The 23,367-nt window shown below is 44.1% G+C and overlaps 1 protein-coding gene across 2 annotated transcripts in view; it reads left to right on the forward strand.

Moving 5' to 3' along the window:
- Window positions 1–1,270: 1,270 nt before the first annotated feature.
- The window catches only part of TMEM178A (transmembrane protein 178A), a 52,285-nt gene continuing 30,188 nt past the window's right edge, over window positions 1,271–23,367 (forward strand). The window contains exon 1 of one of the 2 annotated variants that reach the window (XM_086700440.1): window positions 1,271–1,764. In XM_086700440.1, the coding sequence (XP_086556566.1) occupies window positions 1,365–1,764 (400 nt within the window). In that variant the 5' untranslated portion in view covers window positions 1,271–1,364. The remainder of the gene's footprint in view (window positions 1,765–23,367) is intronic. The other variant, XM_086700439.1, reaches the window with a different exon arrangement.

Consider the following 23,367-nt stretch of genomic DNA (forward strand, 5'->3'; position numbering starts at 1 on the left):
TAGTAAGACGACACAACATAAGCCATTGAATCCCTCAGTTACCCCCTGCCTTCTAACACTTCCTCATTTTAGGAAATGTGAAGCTGTCATTCTCCTAATTAACATCTATGACCGCCGAGTGCCCTGGAAGACCAGAAGAGGGCTGAGCTGTGGACTTTGTCGTGCAGCGTTGCTTTTTTGTCGACCCTCCCATCCCATGCAAGAAACTTGCGCGGGAGAAAATCATTTCTTTTTAAATCACTGATCTATCCCTGGGGGCTTTCTTTATTCAAATGCAATAATCGCCTCACAGAGCACGTGCCATTGCAAGGGTTCGTGGATCCTCTGCTCTTCTAGAAATTCCAGGAGGCCGTCACTCTGCCTGGAGATAGAGGTGGTCTACAAAAAAGCAGTCGTCTCACAACAGGCTCAGGGGAAGTGGAAGAACATCCCCCGCCAACGTTCCAACGCTCCAGTGACACTCGGTGCCTCTCCCGCCCCCCCAGCCCCCGCCCCCAGAAGAGGGGCTGGAGCAGAGAGAACGCTTAGAGGTTGCAGTGGACAAGTGAGAGGGAAAGAGAGCACCGACAGAGAGCGGCCAAGGGGTCTAAGAGGCTGCATCCTTCAGGCGTCGAGAGACCGGGGCTCCAGCTCCAGATCACGATTCCAAAGAGTTAAATATCACCACGCAGCCAGCTCTGGATGGGATTTGCTTCTGGGTGCAAAACGGGACACTGATCAAAATCAACTTGGACAAGTGACAAGACTGAGTCTGATTTCGGTGGATGTCTTTTAAGGTCGTTGGAGGGGAGAGGACGCGAGGCAGCGTGCTCGGGGGTAGGTGGAGAGAAGCTTCCAGTCCAGGGCAGGGGTATAAAGGGACACGGAGTCGGCGAACGGCGAGACCAAACGAGTGGGGAAAAGAGAGAGGAAGAGTTGAAGAAAAGTAGGGGGAAGTGGGGCCAGGGTTAGGGGGGGAGAGAGGAGGACAGGAGAGAAAAGTGAGGGCGGCGGGGAGGGATTAAAAGGGAAGGGGGATCGCCGGGGAGAAGGGCGGACGGCAGGCTCGGGCGGTGGAGAGGAGGCGAGGGGAGTGAGCGGGTGGGGGGCGCCGCGGGGCCGGGGAGGAGGGGGAGGGGGAGGGCCGGAAAGTGCGAGCGGCGCGGGGGGCGGCGGGGAGCCGGGGGCCCGGTGGGGGCGGGGGGGGGGCGGTCGGAGGAGCGGAGCCGGGCGGGGAGCCGGGGGGCGGGGAGGCCGCGGGAGGGAGGGAGGTGGGGGGCAGGTGGGGGAGCGCGGGAGGGAGCGCGGCGGAGAGCCGAGGCCAAGTGCATTGTGTCTGGCGGCGGCGCGCGAGCCCACCGGCGGCTGCGGCGGGGCGGGAAGCCATGGAGCCGCGGGCGCTCGTCACGGCGCTCAGCCTCGGCCTCAGCCTCTGCTCCCTGGGGCTGCTGGTCACGGCCATCTTCACCGACCACTGGTACGAGACCGACCCCCGGCGCCACAAGGAGAGCTGCGAGCGCAGCCGCGCGGGCGCCGACCCCCCGGACCAGAAGAACCGCCTCATGCCGCTGTCGCACCTGCCGCTGCGGGACTCGCCCCCGCTGGGGCGCCGGCTGCTCCCGGGGGGCCCGGGGCGCGCCGACCCCGAGTCCTGGCGCTCGCTGCTGGGGCTCGGCGGGCTGGACGCCGAGTGCGGCCGGCCGCTCTTCGCCACCTACTCGGGCCTCTGGAGGAAGTGCTACTTCCTGGGCATCGACCGGGACATCGACACCCTCATCCTGAAAGGTGAGCGGCGGGCGCGCCCTGCGCCCCGGGCGCCCGCGCGGGGAGCGCCGGTCCCCGCGGCCGCGTCCCCGCGCCCCTCTCCCCGGCCCATTCTTTCATCCTTCCCGGCCGCCTCGGTTCTTCCTTTCTCGTCCTTTCTTGCTTCCCCGTCCCTCCCCTCTTCTCTTCTCTGGCTCTTAATTTCCACGACTCTTCCCTTCTCATCCTGTCCTCCCCTCCTTCCCTCAAGCCTGTGCTGTAGCCACCCCCCCCCCCCCCCCCCCCCGGCTTCTAGCTGCTTCTTTCTTTCCCTTGCCTCCTGTGCCCCTCTTCCTTTCCTCTCCCCTCGTCCTTCGCTGTCTTTGTACACCTGCCAGACTTGGGATGCATGTGCAGCTTTTCTCGCCGCTGCTCCCCTACGGAGGGTAACAATAAGAAAGACCCGACCTTTCCGAGCCGGCCACCTCTCAAGTTGTGCCTTCCTTTTAGAAATACCTTTGGAAGTAAAGTGGTGCAAGCCTCAGAAGAGGCAGAAAGGGGCTTTTTCTTGTATTGTGCTCCTGTCGGCATTAGACGGAACTGGTGTGGTCATCCCAGCCTGGCAGGCTAATGGGAAGCTAAGGAGGCCCGAGGTTTTCTTCCCAAGCCCAAAGTGCAGGGTTCGTATTGATTAGACCTCAGATACCATTAATTCATTGGTGAGGCAGCTGCACGCAGATAGGACGTCTACTTTTTTTCCAGCCTTCCGGATCCATCACTCCTCACACCATCCTCAGTGTCTAGGCACGCCAGGGTGAGAGGAGAGAACCCTCCAAAGCCCTTTAAAGTGCAGCTTTCTGGGTTTGGAGTGGAGTCTCTCGTGTTTGGGATACCGTGTAAGGCTGCTTTTGTCGTTTTGGTTTTGGGTACTGAGTTGTAGAGCATCAGTTTGCTCTTCTGAAGTCTATGCAACACCTGGGTCCCATGCATGTAATCAAAAGTTTGATTTTTTTTTTTTTTTTGGTAATCTCATTCATGTAAAAATATTCAACGAGACCGTCCTATGGGTGAAGCTTCCTTCTAACTTTCAGGGTTCCACTCTTAATGTACATTCTTTTTCTCTGAGATGAAAAAGCATACCTTCTTTCCCTTGGACTCATTCTTGCAAAAAGGAAAAAGTCTAAAATCTGTACGTTTTAGTATCTAGGAGCCATTCAGGAAAGCCAGAGAAGGGACTTGTGTTGAATTATAGTGTGGAACGGAATCCTGTAGAAAGGAGGGGGTTAATAACGGTTTGGCCTTCAGAGTCTTGTTAGTTGGCATATTCTTCATTTCTCATACATGTCAACTTCCTCCTTCCCATGGCTAGCTCAGCTGGGGACTGCCATCTGAAACCTGTCTGTGCATGGAAGGACTCCAGAGCTTTTTGGGGGGGGGGGGAGGGGGATAAGGACAGAAGCCTTCCTTAAGGAAGTAAACCTTTTTCTTTCCTCTCCTAACTCACATCCAAATCTGATTTCACCTCATGAAGATGCTGCATAATTAATTCTGATAGTAGCATAGTACATGAACAAACTGCAAAAGCTGAGTTTGGAGGCTCAGTTATGGAATGCTCATGTAGGCAAGGCAATTTTGAAAGCTAAGCAGCGTAGTCTGTCTTTGGAAACGAGAGAGCCTTACACTCTTTCTATGCCTACAGTAGTTGATTGCATGTAAATTGGCTAGAGAGGAATGCCTGGGACAGCAGGGCAGAGTCTAACCTGACAACAGGAGAGGGACCACCTCCCCACCCCCACCCTGGGATACTGCATCTTCCCCACCTCTGGAAGTGCCCTGGCTAGCTGTGGTGCCCAGGTCTTGGGCAGTCCAGAATCAAATGATCCTAAAGGTGGAAGGGACTTTAGAGGTCACTGAATCCAATCTCCTGCCTGTTGTTCAAAATCCCTTCTTCTACAGTCTTTCTGGCAAATGTTTGTCCAGACTACAACTTCCATAAGATTCCTATACTAGTTAAAAGAATTATATTTTTCTCATCATGAATGCGGTGTTTTAGATGAAAGCAATATCAGCTTTGTAATATTGATGGTGTTTAGCTCATTTTTTGTGCAGAACACTAGAGGGTTCTAGGCTGTAACCAGAAGACACGGGCTCTGCTGCTCAGTTGCAATGTGTCCTCCAAGAAGTGTCTGGGTCTCATTGGCCTTCAGTTTGCTTGTCGGTGGTATCAGGAAAGCTGACTACTCTTCAGGGAATTTTCTAGTTCTAAAATTTAACATTGTTGTAATAATAACAGTGTAAATTTAGCTTTCTGGGAAGTTAATGAGCTGACATTATTAAGACATGAGGAGCTTGGAGAAAATGACAGATATCAGTACATTATAGGATCATAATTTGTTTTTTGGGAGATGGCCAAAAATGTGTCAAGTACTTTCAACATTCCTACTAATCTACCTTGGGCTGGTTATATAACTCTTATGGATCTCCGTTTCATTAGCTGCGAAATGAATGGGCAAAATGAACGGCTTTAAAATTCTGTGAGTCTATGAACAATTTGATTTTGGCATCAGTATTAGGGAAACATTATTACCTTTGTCTTGGCATCGGACCTTAGTGGCTGTGGTATGAATTTCTTAAATGAGTCATATACATCTAACAGTTGAAATCACATCTCACTTAAAAATTTAGATAATTAGGGTCTTATGTTCTATTTTCACTTTCTTCTCTGAATTGCCTTGTTTATGAGTTCTAACCTTTAGAAATTTTAACCATAAGAAATGAAGCAAAGTAGATTCAAATGGGAGAGTGGGGTGGGGTGGGCAAGGGCCACAGACCTGCCTGGGATAGTTAGTGAGCTTTTGAGAGAAAAAGAAAGAGATTAGCTGTTCTACATATGGGCTTAGAAGGCCAAGCCTGGAGGTGAGTAAAGTTGGGGAGAAGAAAGTGTGAGTTGATAATGTGGAAAACATTCTCATAGTTGGGATTGTTTGCATTTCGTGTTCCCGGAGGCCAGGCAAGTATTTCTGAGAGATGTAGAGGAGACAGAAACAGTCTCAATGTAGAGAATGAGAGATTAGTTTAGAAATGACACGGATAGACGGATAGTCTATGTCATCTTACTCTACTGAAGAGAAATCACATGAGCCAGAAAAGCATTGGTCTCGATGGGACAGATATTTGGGAAAAGTCACCAAATTCTGATCGTCACCCTTCATTTATGATTCTAGTTCACTGCTAGCCCAGTGTGACCCTAGGAGGTCTAGACTGGCCCTACAAGCAGGACCTTCAATGAGAATGGCGGTGAAGTTATTATTGATAAATCCATTAAGAACCAAGACTAGATAGAGCCTACCAGGCTGACAGAGGGCCATTCGACAGCACAATTGGAAGACATTTGTTTTTCCAGCTGCAAGTCCTCTAACCAGCCCTACGCTGACCAGTCCACATTTCACTCTCTTGCCCACTGGGATAGCTTGTAAAGGCTTTAGAGATATTAGGTTCACACTGTATTTTTCCATAGTTTACTATCCAGTGTGGTAAGTGCCCACTGAAAGCCTATTATGTTCAAGGCAATATGAGGAAGATTTGCCATGTGCGGCTCTTTTGTGTTTGAGTTGGTCCGTTGATTCTAAATTATTCTTCCATGTAGTTCCTTCTTGCAGCTAACTTTTGATGCTAAGGAAGCTTCACTGGTCAAAGTAGGGACTATATCCAAAGAAGTCATCCTCCACTTGCCAGTAAGAATATAAAAGTTGAGAGACCCTGGTTGCAGGAACTTGAGAGAATAGACTTAAAGCATAGAGCCTCAGGCGCCTCAGTGCCACCGGGACTGCTAGAATTTTGAATGCGACCTGTCCATGCAAAAGTCACAGAAAGCCAGTAAAGCGGGTAGACGTGGCATGGATTAAATAAGAAGCCCAGAAAATGAGAAGAGGTGACCTAAAGACAGGATCTTCATTCATTCATTGACTCATTCATTCATCCATCCGATTTATTCACTCAACAGATATATATTAGGTACCCTGTATTACTGTAAGTGTGGAGGATACAGGAATGAATCAATGCATACAAACATCTGTCCTCGTAGAGTTCATATCAAGTGGTGCAGTTAGTTTCTAGTGGGTTATGTAGTAACTGCACTTAGTAGGTTATGGGAAGAGCACTTGGGGAGGGCAGCTAGCACTGGTTGGCAAATGATAGAGAGTACAGTGCATAGTGATGGAGTGCTCTGCCCTTTGGGGTCCCCGGCCCTTCTGTTCCAAGTACAACTCCTCTGTTTAAACCACTCGATGAACATTCAAATAGGAGGGCAGATGGAAGGAATCTCAGTTGGAAACATTATATAATGCTGCTTTCAGTAACTGAAAACACTGATTTTAATAAATAAACATTGATGAGACTTGTGAATACATTATGTGGTGAGCTTTGGAGAAATTAATTTTGAATGGGGATTAGTCGCTGAAATTATATCAGAAGTTCCAACTGTTCTTACTGGCCTTCACTTTAGTTTCCTAAAATTTTTTAATTAAAAATCTTCATTAAAAGCAATTAACATTATGTTTCAAATATTTGTGCCTTGTTGATGGAGATCACATTCTGATTATATATTGCCTGCAATAAACAAAAAGAAAATTAATGTTGCAGTGTTGTGTTTTTATGAAATTTAAAGGGATAGAATTTCAGAAATGGGAGGATCATAATTCTGTATGCATAATGTTAACTTGTATAAATCATTTGGGATTGAATTCTTGAAACTTGAAATAAAACATGTCCTTGTGGTTTCAGAAGCATTTTTCATCTAATGAGATAAACAGAGATATCAAAGACAGTGGGACACAAATACTTTGTCATTTCGTTCTCTGCAAGAGAAAGAAAGTAGGAAAATTGGTAGGAAATTCACTGGATCACTCTGCTAATGATTTATCTGTTTCCCTTGTTGCTTATTTTCCATGAAATTAATAGTCTGTACAGGACCCACAAAGTTCTACCTGACACAGAATTAGATTGATGCTTTTCTTCAGCCCATTTGTAGACCAAAGTATCATTTGTGTTAGAATAATTATCTCCCAAGAGTAGCTATATCTAGGAAGGTTGAGAGACTAGCACTGTTTCTCCCCTCTGACCCATTAGGTCACATATTGTTCCCAGATCTTCTCTTGGACCGGAAGACGCCGCTGGCAAAGGGATTCCTTAGTTTTGGGGGTGCTGGGGATATCAATAAGACTTCCTTTTTTCTTTCTTTTTTCTCAAAGCAAGTGGTCTCTGAAACTGTTTTGAGCAGCACTCCATATCGCTTGTATTTATTCATTTTTAAATTATGTGCATGGACCGTACTAACACATGCATCATAAAGCACAGACAGAAGCAAATTTTGAAGGGATGTGGTAATAGATATCGACAGAAGTTCAACTCTTTTCACCCTGCATTCCAAAAGATGGCACGTACACACCCCACTTGGAAGAGCGTTTCTCTCCCTGCTCGTTAGCAGAGCCAAGTCTCTCATCTGAGCAGAGAAAGGAGTGATCTTTCCCATCCTGGCTGAACTTCATGGGGGATCTCCCAGTGCACTGTTATGTCACACACATTCATCTTGCACGAGGGGAAGAAGACACATTTTCTTTCTGCATCATTTCTGACACTAGGCACAGTATTAAATGAGCCCTTTTTGATTAAACAACTGCCGGCTCATACCACACAACTCTTACCGACTAGATTTGTAGTTTTGCCGCACAGCGTTTTGAGGCTGAACAGAGTGTGTTTCCACACATTCTATTGCTAACGCTCCTGAAGGTTATCTTGAAGAGAAATTTAATTCTGACTTGCCACTCTGCTAGCAAAAAAAAAAAAAAAAAAAAAAAAAAAATACTTGCTTAAATTCTTTCCGTCTGCACATAGGAATTGTCTTTTAAAACGGACTTCTAAACACAAAAGTGGATGGTGTGTTAAGTGGCTTGTGAACAAAATTGCCAGAATCAATGACATTTGTATCCACCATGTCTCATGGATAACATTTAGCAATGGCTTTGAGGGAGAAAAAAGGAAGAGTTTTTGCTATGTCATAGAAAGTTCATATCCAATTATATCCAAGTTGCTGTGATTTTTTTGTGTTAGCTACTGATTTTTCTTCTCCACAGCTCAACAAGAGCCCTCAAATCCCATCAGGCAGGCTACTGGTAATTGCAAGTGTTCTTGATTGCTGTAGAAGATAAGCTTTTGTTAGGGGAGCATCTGGACGTTACATTCCATTGAGGGAGTAAGGGAGACTCCCAGTGTGGATGCTGAGCTGGAGACCGTAATGAGTGGGAACATTGAAGGAATTTAGGCGGGCCATCCGGTGTTCCCAACACTTACCAAGCATGACCTTTCCTTTGATCTCCCTTATACCTGAAGTGCAGTGCACCCCAGATTATTGGTCTGTGACCTCTGCCAAGCAAGCTGTGACCTTGGTGTGGCTGTCTCCTCATTCCCTCAGCCCACCTTGCTTGTTCCCATCTTACCTCTCAGGGAGCTTCCACTGTTCTTTGCTACCCAATCGCGTGAACATCTGGGTTCCATTTTCTGGTACTGCTTGCTGGCTAAAAGAATAAAAATAATCAGATTTGGTCATCCTCTTCACTTCCTCCCCCCTTGCAAAAGCAACTGGTGAAATAGAAAGGCCAAGTTAAAAACAATCAAACTGGAAGATTGGTAAATACGTCACATAGCCAATATGTCTCTTTTGGAGTAAAACCTAACTCCACATTTTGGGGCAATTCAGCTAAGATCATTTTTAAGACCGTGTAGACTTGCTTTAGGTTTAAAAAATTTGTTTTTTCCTACAGTTACGATTAAAAAAAAAAAAACAAACCCAGCACAATATTGATATTGTCTAAAGCTTTGCACAACTGGTTGTAAAGATTTTTATCAAAATAAAGGCATCTGTAAATAGAAAGTGGACGTTGTCTTCGAAACCTGATAAAATTTATGTCAGTTTATTTTTTTCCCCGCTTTCTTACAGTGTTTCTCTGTGGTTAAAAGTGATTGCAGTGATTAATCTATTTTATTGCAAGTTTTAACTAAAAGGATGTGACTGAACTTGGAGCATGGGAGTAGGCATTGGCCGTCTGAGGCCAACAGCCTTTGTTTGCTGCGGAGTTAACTGGAAACTATATGCCGCGCTCCATCTTTCTTGGAGTTCAGCCAGATAAACTGATTGCAGACCTAACAATAATGTCATGGGGGCATCCATCAGAGGATGCATTAGCAAGGGGAAAAAGGGAAACAATACCAACCGTATTTTAGTTTCTGTGATCTTAAATTACTGCGGACACATGGAATGATTTTCTAGAACTTGCTAGAAAAGTGTTCAGACTTTTCGATGTTCACAGGTAAAAATCAATCGACTCATTTCTCCTCTAAGGACCTAGAGGATGTACTATGTTCCCTTTTGGTTTCTCCGGGTAATTTGATACCATATAAGTACGGAGGGAAAAGATTCCAGGAACAGAAGTTGGAAATTCCGAATGTATCGATAATTCCAGGGGGGCTTGACTGTCCCTTTGCAACAGGTCACTCAACTGCAAATCAACACTGATCCTTTCATCTGCCAATAAGCACTGACATGCAGACTTCCGGTCTGTCGCAGGGGAACAGGCAAGGTTGGGAGAATGGTGGAGTGGGGAGGGTGGGGAACCTATATTTGGCTCGGATCTCTTTTGTTTAACATTTTAAGGAATTTTTCTTTGGTGTAGGGGATGTGAGCATTTGCTTCACTCAGTGATCAGTCAACAAATATTACTGAGTGTTGGAAAGGAAATGCCTTTGAAGATAAGAGGCTGCTTAGTGAAAAATATGGGTGCTATGTCCTCCCGTCTTGTGGGGTTGTACTTTCCCTAACCATACCCAGAGCAGTGAGGAAGGAGGTTTGGGTAGGTCGTTAATTTGGGTTCAAAAGCCATTTCTTAAGTTCTCACGATTTTGAAAACTGCTTACAGTAACGGTTACAGCTGTCATGGAATTTTAAGCATGTGCCTGCCGTAAAATGGTCCTCAATGAAGTTATTCCGAAAAACAACAGAACTGGTCACCTTGTCATGGGATTGAGAAATCATGAAACAGATCATCACGGTGACAGTGGGAGTTACAATGGGAGTAACTGAGCCCAGGCCAACTGGAGCTCAGTATTTGTTTTATGTCACTGATGCTTCAGAATCGCTTCTTCTGGATCATTTCCTTCTTCGCATCCAACACATTGGAGGAAACTTTGGTGTTCAGACAATGGAAGCTTTGGCTGAAGAAAGCTGAAACTCACAAGCACTAGACAAATGATGAGACGAGCTGAAGAAAAGTGTGGCGGGAAAAGTGACAGTGACTGCTAACACGAATGTTTCTGAAAAGCGCCGTCTTTTTGTTCGGGTGTCGAAACAAACAAAACAAAAGATGCAAGGAAAGCGTTTACTACTCAGCACTAGAAGAGAACATCCAGCCAGAAGATGTCCGCCCAAGAAGCATGAAAGTCAGGTTGTAGTTCTTTCCTCCTTTTTTCTCAAGAGTTACCTTTTCTTTCTGAAGGACACTCAGCATGGTAGGAGGAAAATAGGTAAGCACATGTAGAATCAAAGATCCACAGAGTTGAAAGGGACTTTGAGCAGCGATCCTCACCCAATTTTTTTGCGACGATGCCTGGGGTAGAAGATTTCCACGTGTGCTGCGAATGCCTATCAATTACATGCAATTCCCAGCGCACCGGCCCGAATTCCCTCCTTTTCTTCCTGAAAGCCCATTATCAGAACGCCTGTGAGGGAGGGGATGTTGTAATCAGCAGCATTTTGAATCTCTTTTAATTTATAAAACAGTCTATCATTTGGAGAAAGGAGGCCCTTCAATCTTGTATAGAAGAAGCTGAGAGATTGCAGTCTGACAGGCAGTGGGGGGCTTTATCCACATTGCATATTCTTCGTGGAGGGCGGTGAAGGGAGCTGATGGATATTGTGCGCATGGGCGCTTCGGTCCCCCGGAGTCATCCCGGACACCACTACTGACTTGGAAAATTGGGAGCTGTGTAAATAACTCATTACCGGTTAGTCTTCTGAACTGGCCCCAGCACACCTGATTTGGGACAATTTTTAAAAAGTGACAGGAGCACAGTTTTGTATGCCCTCCAAATGTGACACGGTTATTGAAATAAATATGTCTGAGAGCCTCCGAGAGACCTTAAACGGAGTCATTCCCTGTTCTCTAATGCATACATACAGATGATTCTGCAGTAATATTTTAATTACGCCACGGGGGAAATTGAGCGCTTCTTCCTAATTGGCCAGATTTTCATTTTGGAGATTTGTGGCATGGATACTTTTTAGAGCATGTTTTTTTGTTTGTTTGTTTGGTTGGTTTTTTATTTCTAAACTATCACAGAGTTTTTGTTTTAGCATGCTTCCAGTTCTATTTACAGGTTAAAATGGCAGACTTATTTCCTGCCCCTGGCCAAGTAGTCTATATATGGAGTTTTCTGGAGTTGTTTTTATTTCTGCAAAGGTCAGGTAGAGCAGCATTTCTGATTAGGTATGAAACATTATAATTTGAGCTGTGGGTCTAATTTTTATAAAAGGCAATTAATAAAGTGCTTGATAAACACCCACTTAGCTAGGTGGGTTTATCAGTTGAGGATCTCTTAGTGCCAAATGACAGAAAACCTAAATAAAAACGGCTTTACCTACAAGGAAAATGTATTATCTCCCATAACAAGAAGACTGGAGGAAGCCTGCACCTGGGCTGATTAAAGATTCAGTGCTATTGGGCTTTAGTAGTCCCAACATGGCTGTTTTTGCCTCCAGGCTTGTCTCTTCCTGGTCACAGCGGTGCCATGAGTCACTTCCCCATACAGCAACAGTTCAAACTAGGAAGGAAGGGAGACTACCCCATTTGGTGAACCTCTTTGATAAAAAGTGTAATTTCCCATAAGTCTCCCAGCAGACTTCCCAGAGGTCTCATTGGTGAGAATTCTGTCACATGACCGTTCCCTAAACCAATCCCTGGAAGTGGAATGGAATGATCAGAATTCCCGTAGACCAATTAAGTTTTCTTCTGGCCCTGGAGAAGGAAGGGCCCAGTCTTCCCAGGAAGTATTTGGCTGCCTGACAGGGTAACAAGATTTGGTTTCTGTTAGCTAAGGAAATGTGGTTGTTGTGTTTACAACCATAGTGCCTGCCGCAGTAGGGAACTTCAAATGGCAGTCCTGTCCCAGCTCTGGTTATTCTGCAGGTAGATCAGGACTGAGAGGAGAACCCAGGTTTTCTACTAGCTTTCCCAGATTTACTATGTTGTCTCTCTGTATCCTGCCTTCATGGGCAAAGGGGAAGAAAAATACCTTTTTCCCTCTGCACGCCTAGCTTCTCTACTTGGGACCTTATAAATCAGATTTATGGAATTCACATTAACAAAAGGAAAACAACAGAAATTTAACATATGCATGGTGCATATACACAGGAGCACTTAGAGATGAATTTCCAACCTTCCTGGTAGATAGGGGAAGGAGGAGGGCAGAGAAGTATTCTTATATCTACTTCTTCTCAATTGCCTTCAGCTCACAATAGTCCTTATGCAAAAGTAGCATGTTTTGGGGCAGCATATTCTGCTAACTTTCTTGGGCACACAGTAGTGCCTTGAAATCCCAGTGCCTTTGTTGTTGTTTTTTTTCTTTAATTTTTAAAAAATATTTATTTATTTTTGAAACAGAGACAGAGACAGAGCGTGAGCAGGGGAGGGGCAGAGAGAGAGAGAGAGAGAGCGAGATACAATCTGAAGCAGGCTCCAGGCTCTGTGCTGACAGCACAGGCTCAGCACAGAGCCTTGACGCAGGGCTCGAACTCATGAACTGTGAGATTATGACCTGAGCCAAAACCAAGAGTCAGATGTGTAACCGACTGAGTCACCCAGGTGAAATCCCGGTACCTTTGTGAAGAGCCCGTTGTGATTCTTTACTCTCTAATGACCTAGAGACTTCATGATTATTTCTAAGGAGGCTTATTTATAATTGCACTTTTAGACATGGAAGGTAAAGTGTTCAAAATTGTGTGTGTTAGGGGCTATGGATGTACTCTAAGATTTGATAGTGCAGTTGCTATAAATCTGATGCACACTACTTTGGTGAGTTCAATGTTTTTAGTGCTTCCTGGATATACATTTGCCCCCATCCCCAACCTCCCCTCCCCCCACTCAACCCATGTAGAAGTTCAGTGCACAGTAGAGAAGAGCTCTGTGGTGACCATTATTCTGAATATACCTTTCTCCCCACCTCAAGCCAGCTTGGTTTATAAAAATCTGTTCACCCCATAGTATGACTTGTTTTAATTTCTTGTAGGAAAACCATGGTGACTATAACATATTTCATTCTCATCCCTTGACTGGTGACCGAGTGGCCATTATTAGAGACAGCATGTGTCTGTCACTACAACAACTGGAGAAAGGAAATGAGCAACTCACTCCACGGTTGTCCGTGTCCTGATGTGTTGGTACAGGCACGTAGTCAAAACCTGAGAAGCTAACCAATTCTAATCTGAAGAAGAGCCGCTTTACCAGTGTCTTTGCGGGGCTTGAATAATCCTTGAGATCTCTGTGAAGAACTGTTTGCTTTCAGAATTGCAAATCCAGAAGGCCACGTGAGGAGGCAGTTGTTTGGTCGTGTATGATCTTGGGTTTGGAGGAGGGGGTGGAGGGAGACTGTGTCAGGATGAATCTCAGTCATCTCAGCAGGAATGTTCAAAGCCAGCCCACTCCAGCGCACCTCACATTTCTTGATGGAATTGCTACGCTCCTCTTGGACGTCTTATTTGAAACTGAGCGGCCTATTTATTAAAGCTTGATACCTCTTTAGAGCAGGAATTTCAAGGCAAGAAAATAATCTGAACCATTGCAGATGGGCTGAGCTAGCAGGATTTTAGCACAGAAGCCTCAGAAGATGGTGGAGAGCCACAAGGTATGTGGGTGGACATATATTTGGACCACCAGATTGCATGCCAATTTGTAGGTTCAAAAAAAAAAAAAGGCAAGAGAGCAGGCAGGAAAGGAAAGAAAGCAGGAAAGAACAAATGAGCAACTATTTGGTGAATCGTTGGAGGACCATCTCTATGGGGATCTTATTTCTTTAAATATCTATTAGTGCATTAATCTTTCTAAAATACAATCTTATCATGCCTTTCCTTTTATTAAAAGTCTCTGTCTGCAGGGTTCCTCAATAAATTAAGCCCAGAATTACCAAATGATCCAGCCATTCCACTCGTAGAAATAAACTCGGAAGAATCGAAAATGGGGACTCAAATGAAATCTTCTACACGAATGTGCCTAGCACCATTCATATTAGCCCAAAGTGGATACAACCCAGATGTCCATCCATTGATGAATAGATCAACAAAATGTGGTATATTATACCATGGAACATTATGCAGCCATAAAAAGGAATTATTTGCTGATGCATGTTTCAATACAGATGAATCATGAAACCATTATGCTAAGTGGAAGGAGCCAGACACAAAAGGCAAAGTATTGTATGATTCCATTTATAGAAATGTCCAGAATAGGCCAATCCACAGAGAAACACCGTGCCCTCTTGTCCATCTGGGCACTCTTCCTTGAAAGCTTAGTGCCTTTGTTATTTCCTCTCTAAACTTCCTTGACCCTAGCCTCAGCCCCTTGCTTGGCAAAATTAATTGCTTTATTAGCTGAGACCCCAGTGTGTTTTATACATTCCTCTATGAAAGCACTTCTTACATTGTATTGTGGTTTGTTTCCTTGTCCGTTTTTCTCCCTACCTTATGGCCAGGGACAGATGCCACCCAGCCCAGTATCTGGCACATGGTGATCTTTCCATAGAATGGCTGTTGAAAGAATTGCATTGGATTGATTCAAGTCATGGTCATCCTATCTGGTTCATTTTCTTGTCACCCCCTCCATCATTTTTTGTGCAATTCATGGGCAAGGAGAAGGGAGAATTATTCCCAGTTTTCAAAGCCTAGGACTCTAATAATGAATTCAAGACAAAGTACTTGGCATTTTTAAAAAGTAGTCATAGTTTAGATGTAAAAAAGCATTTATGACCTGCTTTTATTTTTGAAGTGTTCAAAAACAATCACTGTAAAATTAACAAAGTGCTTCTGTACGAGGGATTTTCCTCCTGAAATGTTCTTAATCCTGCACTAAAGGATTATATTATTATTGAGGTTTTCTTGTCTTTCTGCTTATCTCCACAGGAAGTCTCTCCCCTCAAGGAACTGCCCAGGTTGTCCCTGTTCACTCACAGGACTTAGCAGGGCGCTTTATAAGTACTAGGAACCCGGTACATACGTAGTGTTTTGCAAAGCTCGTTCTAAGTGTTCCTTTGTACAGTTTTGGTATGTTAAATACTCTTTTTTTTTTTTTTTCAATAGCATTGTTGCAAGCCCAATTACATACTTCCTTTGACCAGCAACCTGAATAGCTGGAATAAACTGCAGAAAGACCTTTGGCTGTGCCCTTCATCAGGCTCGATACCGAGCTGTCCGCTGAGTCGGGCTCATTACTAGAAGGCTCTCGTCAGCTAGAGAATCAAACGGGGTACAAGAGCACTTTTAGGGCTCTCCCAGCAGAGGTGGCTCTCCAGGAGCTTTGCTGGCATTCTGAAGTGATCTCTCTCCAACACGTTTATTTTGCAGTTTTCTGAGGAGACAGGAGTCAGGAGACTTGGGGCATCCTCACCGCTCTGTTATTAACTCACTCTGTGACCTTGGGCAAGTCGCCTCACCTCTCCAGCCTCATTTTCTCATTCGTACATACAGAGATTGGATCAGCGTAACCTGTAGGGTCTCTTTCACCATTACCTGGTGGTAATTACAGGATGCCCAGAAAACAGCAGCTTAATTGACTTTGCAAAGTGTAAGGATAGGAAAAGGTCAGTTCTCTCTAGAAGCAGGTGAGCATTAGGACAATTCAAATTTGAGAGGCTTTTCCTGTGTTCAGATTGTTCCCCCATATGTCTTTCTTTTCTTTGCTTTTTTGAATGTGACAGGCTTTCTTATTGCTTAATTTTCTTTTTCGTTTCCTGAGGCTTTCAAGAGAGAAAGCAGGACTTTTCTGTATTGTTCTGGGAATTCTCTTCTGTGGGAGCAATGTTTGCCATTTGGTTGGAAGAATTCACCTGTATAATTTTTTTTTTCTTCTTAGAGGATTTTATAGGGAATTGGTAATAATAAGTTATATCTGGTTTTAGGGACTAGAGTCAGAGTTTATAATAGAGAACAAAAAGGATTACCCTTTAGAAAATTGCATAGTATCATTTAAATATTGCCTTACTTGCTCATTTTTAAATGTCTTTGAGGAAGTTTTGAAAAGATTTTGATGAAAGAAAAAAACTCATATATATTTTTTTGTTACTACAGAAAAAATTCTAGCTTTATTCCTTCTTTGCTTCGAAGAGTGTTTAATACTTATAATCCACGTGAAGTCAATGAGAAGTCTACAGTTATGTGTTACACTTCATTTTGTTCAAAAGTTTTAAAGATATGCTTTCTGAATTTAATATTCCACTGTGTGTGATACCTGGAAGTTATATTTGATCAGTTTAATTTAATTCTTGTTATGAATCCTGATTATTCATTTCAGTTTCTTTTTCCCCCCTCAAATGATATTTTAGGTTGCTTGCCACATATTGTAACTGGCATAATAGTTAATTTTAGGGGCACCTGGGTGGCTTAGTCGGTTAAGCATCTGACTTTGGCTCAGGTCATGATTTCACAGTTTGTGAGTTCGAGCCCCGCGTTGGGCTCTGTGCTGACTGCTCAGAGCCTGGAGCCTGCTTCGGATTCTGTGTCTGCCCCTCTCTCTGCCCTCCCCAGCTTGTGCTCTGTCTCTCTCTCTCTCTCTCTCTCTCAAAAATAAAATAAACTTTAAAAAATTTTTTTAAATAGTTAATTTTACTGAAAGCCTTATTCAAAAAATTTGAACATGCCATGACTTTCCTTGACCCCAAATTTCCTCCTTTGCCGAGGAAAGGATATACCCAGGTAACCTTTTTAGTCATCCCTGGCCGTGATAGCACATCTGCTGCTCAACTTCTGATCCTTGATAGGAACAGTTGTTTTCACTGAAATCCTTCCACATGAAGCAGAGAATAGGTAGACAGGTCAATTATCTACATCATCTCCATTGGGGTCAGGCTGGTTCTCACCGAGAGAGCCAGAGTGTGACTTCCAGAAGACAGTATGTGGTCTAAGGTACTGAGTGTAATCCCTAACCTGGCCCCTGTCGTAAGCATTTGGTTATTTGGAAGACCTACTTAGAAGATTGTCTAAGAGGAGGGAAAAAAGGTTAAGGAAACCACACTGAATGGTGATGGGAAAGATGGGAGAGAAGCAAGTCCATGGAGAATGAGAGGCATCACAGAATGGTCTTAATTTTGGTCCCTTGATTTGGGAATATTTTTCTTAGAAAGTTTCTTCATTCTTTTGGGATTTTGTTTCTCTCTTTCCTTTTATAAACAGTAATGCTAGGGAAGAGTTTTATACAATCCCTGGGAGATTATGAACTAGGTAAGTGAAATTACTCTGTCGTAGCCATGTGATGAGCATGATGCTTATGGAGTAAGAAAAAAGCACCTTAAATGTACACAGCATGTTCCTTCCACGTCACTCGAAGCAGCTTTTTACGAGGAGAAAGAGGAGACGTGTTTCCCGAGTAAGCACATGTGGTAGAGGAGAAGGACATTAGAAATGCTGGTAGTTACCATTTGTATACAGAGGGGGTTCAAGTGTTCCAGCGGTGGTGGGATATGGGGACAGGGGGGAGATGAGGAAACCTGGGCACCAGGAGCTACAGGCCTACCTGTATGCATGTAAGACCTTGCCGAGTCACGTAAACTTCTCTAGACCTCAGCTGGACGTATGTATATGTATGTATGTGTGTATGTATGTATTTATTTATTATATTTATTTATTTATTTATTTATTTATTTATTTATTTATTTATTTAAAAATAAGTGAACGTTATTTCCTTATTTTTATTTATTTATTTAAAAATAAATAAATTTGAGGGGCGCCTGGGTGGCGCAGTCGGTTAAGCGTCCGACTTCAGCCAGGTCACGATCTCGCGGTCCGGGAGTTCGAGCCCCGCGTCAGGTTCTGGGCCGATGGCTCGGAGCCTGGAGCCTGTTTCCGATTCTGTGTCTCCCTCTCTCTCTGCCCCTCCCCCGTTCATGCTCTGTCTCTCTCTGTCCCAAAAATAAATAAACGTTGAAAAAAAAAAATTAAAAAAAAAATAAAATAAATAAATAAATAAATTTGATTTGAAAATAAATTTATTGATTTATATTTAAAAATAAATTTTATTTATACTTAAAAATAAGTTTATGTATTTATATTTAAATATAAATAAATTTATATATTTAAATAAATAAATTTATATTTTAAATATATTTAAATTTAAATATTTAAATATTAATTTAAAATATAAATTTATTTATATTTAAAAATAAATTTATTTATTTAAATATATAAACTTATTTATTTAAGAATATAAATAAATTTATTTATTTAAGAATATAAATACCTTTATTTATTTAAGAATACATAAATAAATAAATAAATAAATAAGAATAAAAAGAATAGATAAATAAAATAAATTTAAAGAAGGGGGGCAGAGAGAGAGGGAGACAGAGAATCCAGAGCAGACTTTGTGGTGTCATTGCAGAGCCCCACGTGAGGCTCAAACTCAAACTCAGGAACCGTGAGATCACGACCGAGCCGAAGTCAGACGCTTAACTGACCGAGCCACCCAGGCGCCCCTCAGCTGGTCATTTTTAAAGTGAAGGGTCGGACTTCATGACTTCTAAGAGTTTTCCAAATTATTACATTTTATGGTTTATTTATAGCATCAGGACGTCGGGGTGAGTTTTTCAGATAGCTGAAACCTGCCTTTCTGTGCATCAATACTGGTGTTTATCTAAATGGATGGATATATTTATTCAATGCTTTATGCGCATCCCTGCCTTCTGAAACAGCACTAAATTTAACTTTTGCGTAGTGATTCAGGTGATCGTTATGAACAATGATGTAGTACTTAGGTACCCGTAGGGAATGTAGTGAGTGTGTAGAACTATTGGCCTCAAGACTAAGTAACACCACAGTCTACTATTCTTAAAAAAATTGTGCTTGCTCTCTTTTTTGTTTTGTTTTCATTTGTTTGTTTTTTAAGGCTTGCTGCTTTTCTAAATACCACTTCCTTTTGCTTCTGTTATCTGACCCGCTGCCTCTAACTTCCCTTTTTATATTCTACTTTGCTGGTTTGAATGGGCTAGGAACAGGGGGCTGGAGACAAGCAAGTAGGAATTAGGTCTGAAGTTAGAGCAAACAGCCTCTAGGAGGGATTTCAGGAGGTATTCCTGCCAGTGAACCTGATTGCCAGCGCTTGAGGCTTTTGGGGGCGTTCTTCCCCGTTGCAGTAAGTAAGCCTTGCATGAGTACAGTATGAAGGTATATTTACGGAACGATGTAAAGTTTGTGACCACTCTCCTTGCAGGAGAAAACATGAACGGTGGTAGGGCAAGAATGCCAAGAGGGCTCAGAAATAGAAAAGGGGTCACTGAGAGGGCAAATGGGCGGATCTGTGAGAGTGTCAGATGATGGACAGGCAAGGCCAGGTCTCATTCGTAGGGCGTCCCCCACCATCATCCTGTTCCCAGCCTTGGCTTGCCAGCCATTCTCTGCCGTGACAGCCCATTACTACCTCCTTTAGATAAAGCAGATACAGGGGATTGGCAGTGGCCGAGTTGAATTAGGACCCATGGATGCTGAACTTCTGGTTAATTGTCATCGTACTGATCCTCAAGGCCACTTGTAGAAGATTAAGAAAAGGTAAATTGGTTATTCATTTTCTGCATATTTACATGGAAATGCCACTTTATTAGCTTGCAAAATACAGTATCTTCCCTTTCAGCATAAATTTGGACACTGACTAATTTGCACTTGTTTAATCTTGCAAGCTTGGCAATTTTGGGAAGCCTCCTACACCCCCCCCCATCCTCCCTCCCCATAGTCTCACCTCACCCATCCGGCAAAGCCAAGAATGTTGCTTCACGCTCTAGGAGCCATATTAAAAAATACCACTGGGTTTCTCTAAGCTTTTCTGAAGTAAATTAATTAATTAATAAGCATCGCATAGGTTGGTCTCTCCTAGGGCTCTCTTTGCTGTGCTTTCTGGGTGCACCCAGCGAAGCAGTGAGACCTGGTGCTTCCTGGGACCACAGCTCCCTTGCCCAGGTGGGGGACAGGAGCTCATCCTGGGTAGGAGGGGAGCATGGGGGCTCTAAAGTCGGCAGCTGTGGCTTCATCCAGGATCGTGTTTACGTACCTCTTGAGGGTAATAGGGAGGTATGGGGGGAAAGCCACGAGGTGATCAGTAATTAGAGAAATGGGGCTACATGCGCCACCTCTTTTGTTGTGGAAGTTACGTGTGCCACGATTGTGTACCACCTGTGTTAGCTTTGTCCTCCCTTTTAACACAATCAGCGTGGGTGACGATGGGCACAGGTGCGGAAGCAACTTCTGCTTTCTTCCCTACTAATGCTGTCCCCGCCTCACTTCCAGAAAAATGCTGTCAGACTTGAGCTCAGGATTCTGGAATATATAACAGTATATATAACAGTATAGCCTGTGGGCTTATTTATCCGAGGCTTCGGATTGACTTCTGCTTTATTGATCGGGGCTGATAATCATGCAGTCTGTTGGGCTGTTCCTAATTATTCTGGCTATCTTAATTATTGGATTGTGCATGATCTGTTCTGTTCAAATAATTTCTCAGCAAAAAGAATTGAACCAGCTGAAGAGTGTGTATACATCTACCTCATTCCTATCTACTCTACCTCTAGCCCTCTGTGTCACATTAAATGAATCATTTTCGCCTCCCTGTTTTTCATTTTCCTCTCTGTGAACACAGAACGATATGATCTTGTGGCTTAAGATTTAGGGTCACTGGATATCAGGCACTAGCAAAATGTAAATTGTTGCCACCAGTTTGATAGGACCATTCATGCTGACTTTATGTCGTTTAAATCTTGATATTTTTCTCATTATGAGCTTACAAAAACATATGCTCGTCTTAGAAAATGCTGAAAACCGCAGAGAGGAAAACAAAAATCATTTATAACCCTGCGACTTAGTTATAGAAGCCTGGTAAAGTTTGATTTCTTCTCATCCAGACTTTACACAAATGTATACACAAAGACGTATTTGGGATAATATAATATATACTGCTTTGCAGCCAGCGTTAAGCCACAAGAATTTTTGCAGTTTTCATCATTTTTAATATCGGCATAGTATTTTAATGTGTGGATGCCCAGTCTTCTAGTTAACTATTCTTTCTGACTCTCCTATGTCCTCATATCCCTTTTTTTTCCCCCCAACTGACAGAATCTTCTATCTGAAATAAAACTTGATCCTATCACTGGCCTGCTGAAACCCTTCTGTGGCTCCTGATAACCTACTGGGTGAGGCCTTGCAGTGGGGAGAAAGCTAGGCTGCCAGCTGCCTGCCAACCTCTCCTTTCAGATCCTTATTCTTATCACTCTCCATCTCACACTTCATGCTCCGGCAGCACTGACCCTCCTGTCCGTCAGTCCCTGCAAACGCTCCTTCCCTCTGCACTTTTGCCTTAGCTCTTCCTCTGTCCAGAATGCCCATTCCTTCCCCTGACGTCACCACCCGTGACCTGGCTGACGCTGGCTCAGTTTTAAAATTCACTCCTGGATGGCCTCTCTGACTTCCCCCTTTCACGGGGAACGGGTCTCTCCGGGCAGTTCTGTAACAGCCTGTTTGTACCCCCATCACTTAAGTGACTCCTGGTCCCCTCCAATTCGTTCTCTACATGAAGGCAAGAATGAAGTGCTTTATGCTTGTCTCAAAAACAAAAAATCAATTCTGAGCCTGTCCTCAATTCTGATCGTTTGTAATCTGTGGCGACTCCCATTGAGGCTCTGCCTCAATCCGCCTTCAGGCTCTCCATGTTCTAGTCCCCACTCAGCTCTCTAGCAACACCTTCCCTGGCCCCCTCACACTCTGCACCCCAGTACCTCAGACCCTCCTCTTATCGCAGGATTTTGCAACTTTGAAGAATGAAGAGGTGGGCACAAAATGAGCAGCAGGCAAAAGTTTATTAGAGTATAAGATTGGAAAGGGAGAGAATAGTAGGCAAGCTCTCTTTACAGAAAGGGGGCATTCGAAAGTGAATGCCTGCGAACTATAGGCGAGGGTTCTTGTTTTATAAGGGTCTGATGCCCTCCTCCTTCCCCTCAAGTGGGGTCTGCACTTGTTCCTTCTCAGGTTCTACCCTTCTTGGCTTGATAGTTTTAGGTGCTGTGTTGTCCATTCCTGATTGGCTCATTTCCATTGTAGGAGGGGTGGTCTATGGCCATCTTCTGTCAGATTCCTGAGGGAAACCTCAGGGGGAGTGGGAGGTGTCTGTTACATTCTTTTTTTTTTTTTTTTTTTTTTTTAATTTTTTTTTTCAACGTTTATTTATTTTTGGAACAGAGAGAGACAGAGCATGAACGGGGGAGGGGCAGAGAGAGAGGGAGACACAGAATCAGAAACAGGCTCCAGTCTCCGAGCCATCAGCCCAGAGCCTGACGCGGGGCTCGAACTCACGGACCGTGAGATCGTGACCTGGCTGAAGTCGGACGCTTAACCGACTGCGCCACCCAGGCGCCCCAATGTGTCTGTTACATTCTTAACAGGAACCTTATGCCTTCAGGGGGTTTGCTGTGGTCACCTGTTCCCAGCATTGTTGCAGAATAAGTGTTTTCCCCACCCAGGGACCTCAAGTCCCATCCTTTCCATCTCTGACTATTTTATCCTATCTTTTCCTATCATACTCTTCAAAGTCCTGTCCATGACCTTCCTTCTGCCCCATGAGAATATTCCTGCCCATCCTCAAGACCTCAGCCGTCTTGGACTGCCCTCATGGCTCAGGCATCCTGTCCCATGGTCTCAGGGAACTGTGTGCTTCTCCTTCATGTCTGAGTTGCAACGTTGCATCTATTTGTGCTATTATTTCAATAACGCCAGTGTCTTTCACTAGACTCTAAGCTCTCTGAGGGTAGGGCCTCTGTTCGTTTTCATCCAGTTTATAGATAGAATTGGATTGGGGGAAGAATCCCCACATCCAATAGCTGAGGTTAGACAAAATCTTCAAGAGATCGAGCTGGATAGATGTGAGATAGATGTGACCCAGTCAGGCAGCGCAGGAGCTGTGGATTAAAGGTGGTCGTGCACAAAAGTACCTGCTCTTTTATAGTCCTGGGCATACCCTATGAAATCAACACTACCAGCCCCATTTTACAGGTTAACGAAGACTCAGAGAATTTCATAAAGATGTCAGGTGGTAGGGCCATAATTTGATGTTGAGCCATCCTTCAGGATGGGGAGGCAGCCTGGAATGAAGGACAGGCCAGTCCAGGCTGTCTACTAGGAAGTGATGGACCTCTTGGGGTACTGTTGTAGAGCCCCACATGTTCTTTATGTGCCCCAGGTTGTCCTTTGGCAGCTGGCTGACTCGTTTGCGTGGTCTGAAACCGGCCAGGCAGCAAAGACGTGCAGCCAGAAGCAGGGCGATCGGCAGAGGCTGATTTCATCACTGCACATTTGTGCCCCTG

Source organism: Puma concolor, chromosome A3 (genome assembly GCF_028749965.1).
Source record: "Puma concolor isolate L17-30 chromosome A3, mPumCon1.1.hap2, whole genome shotgun sequence".
In the NCBI taxonomy this organism is placed as follows: domain Eukaryota; kingdom Metazoa; phylum Chordata; class Mammalia; order Carnivora; family Felidae; genus Puma; species Puma concolor.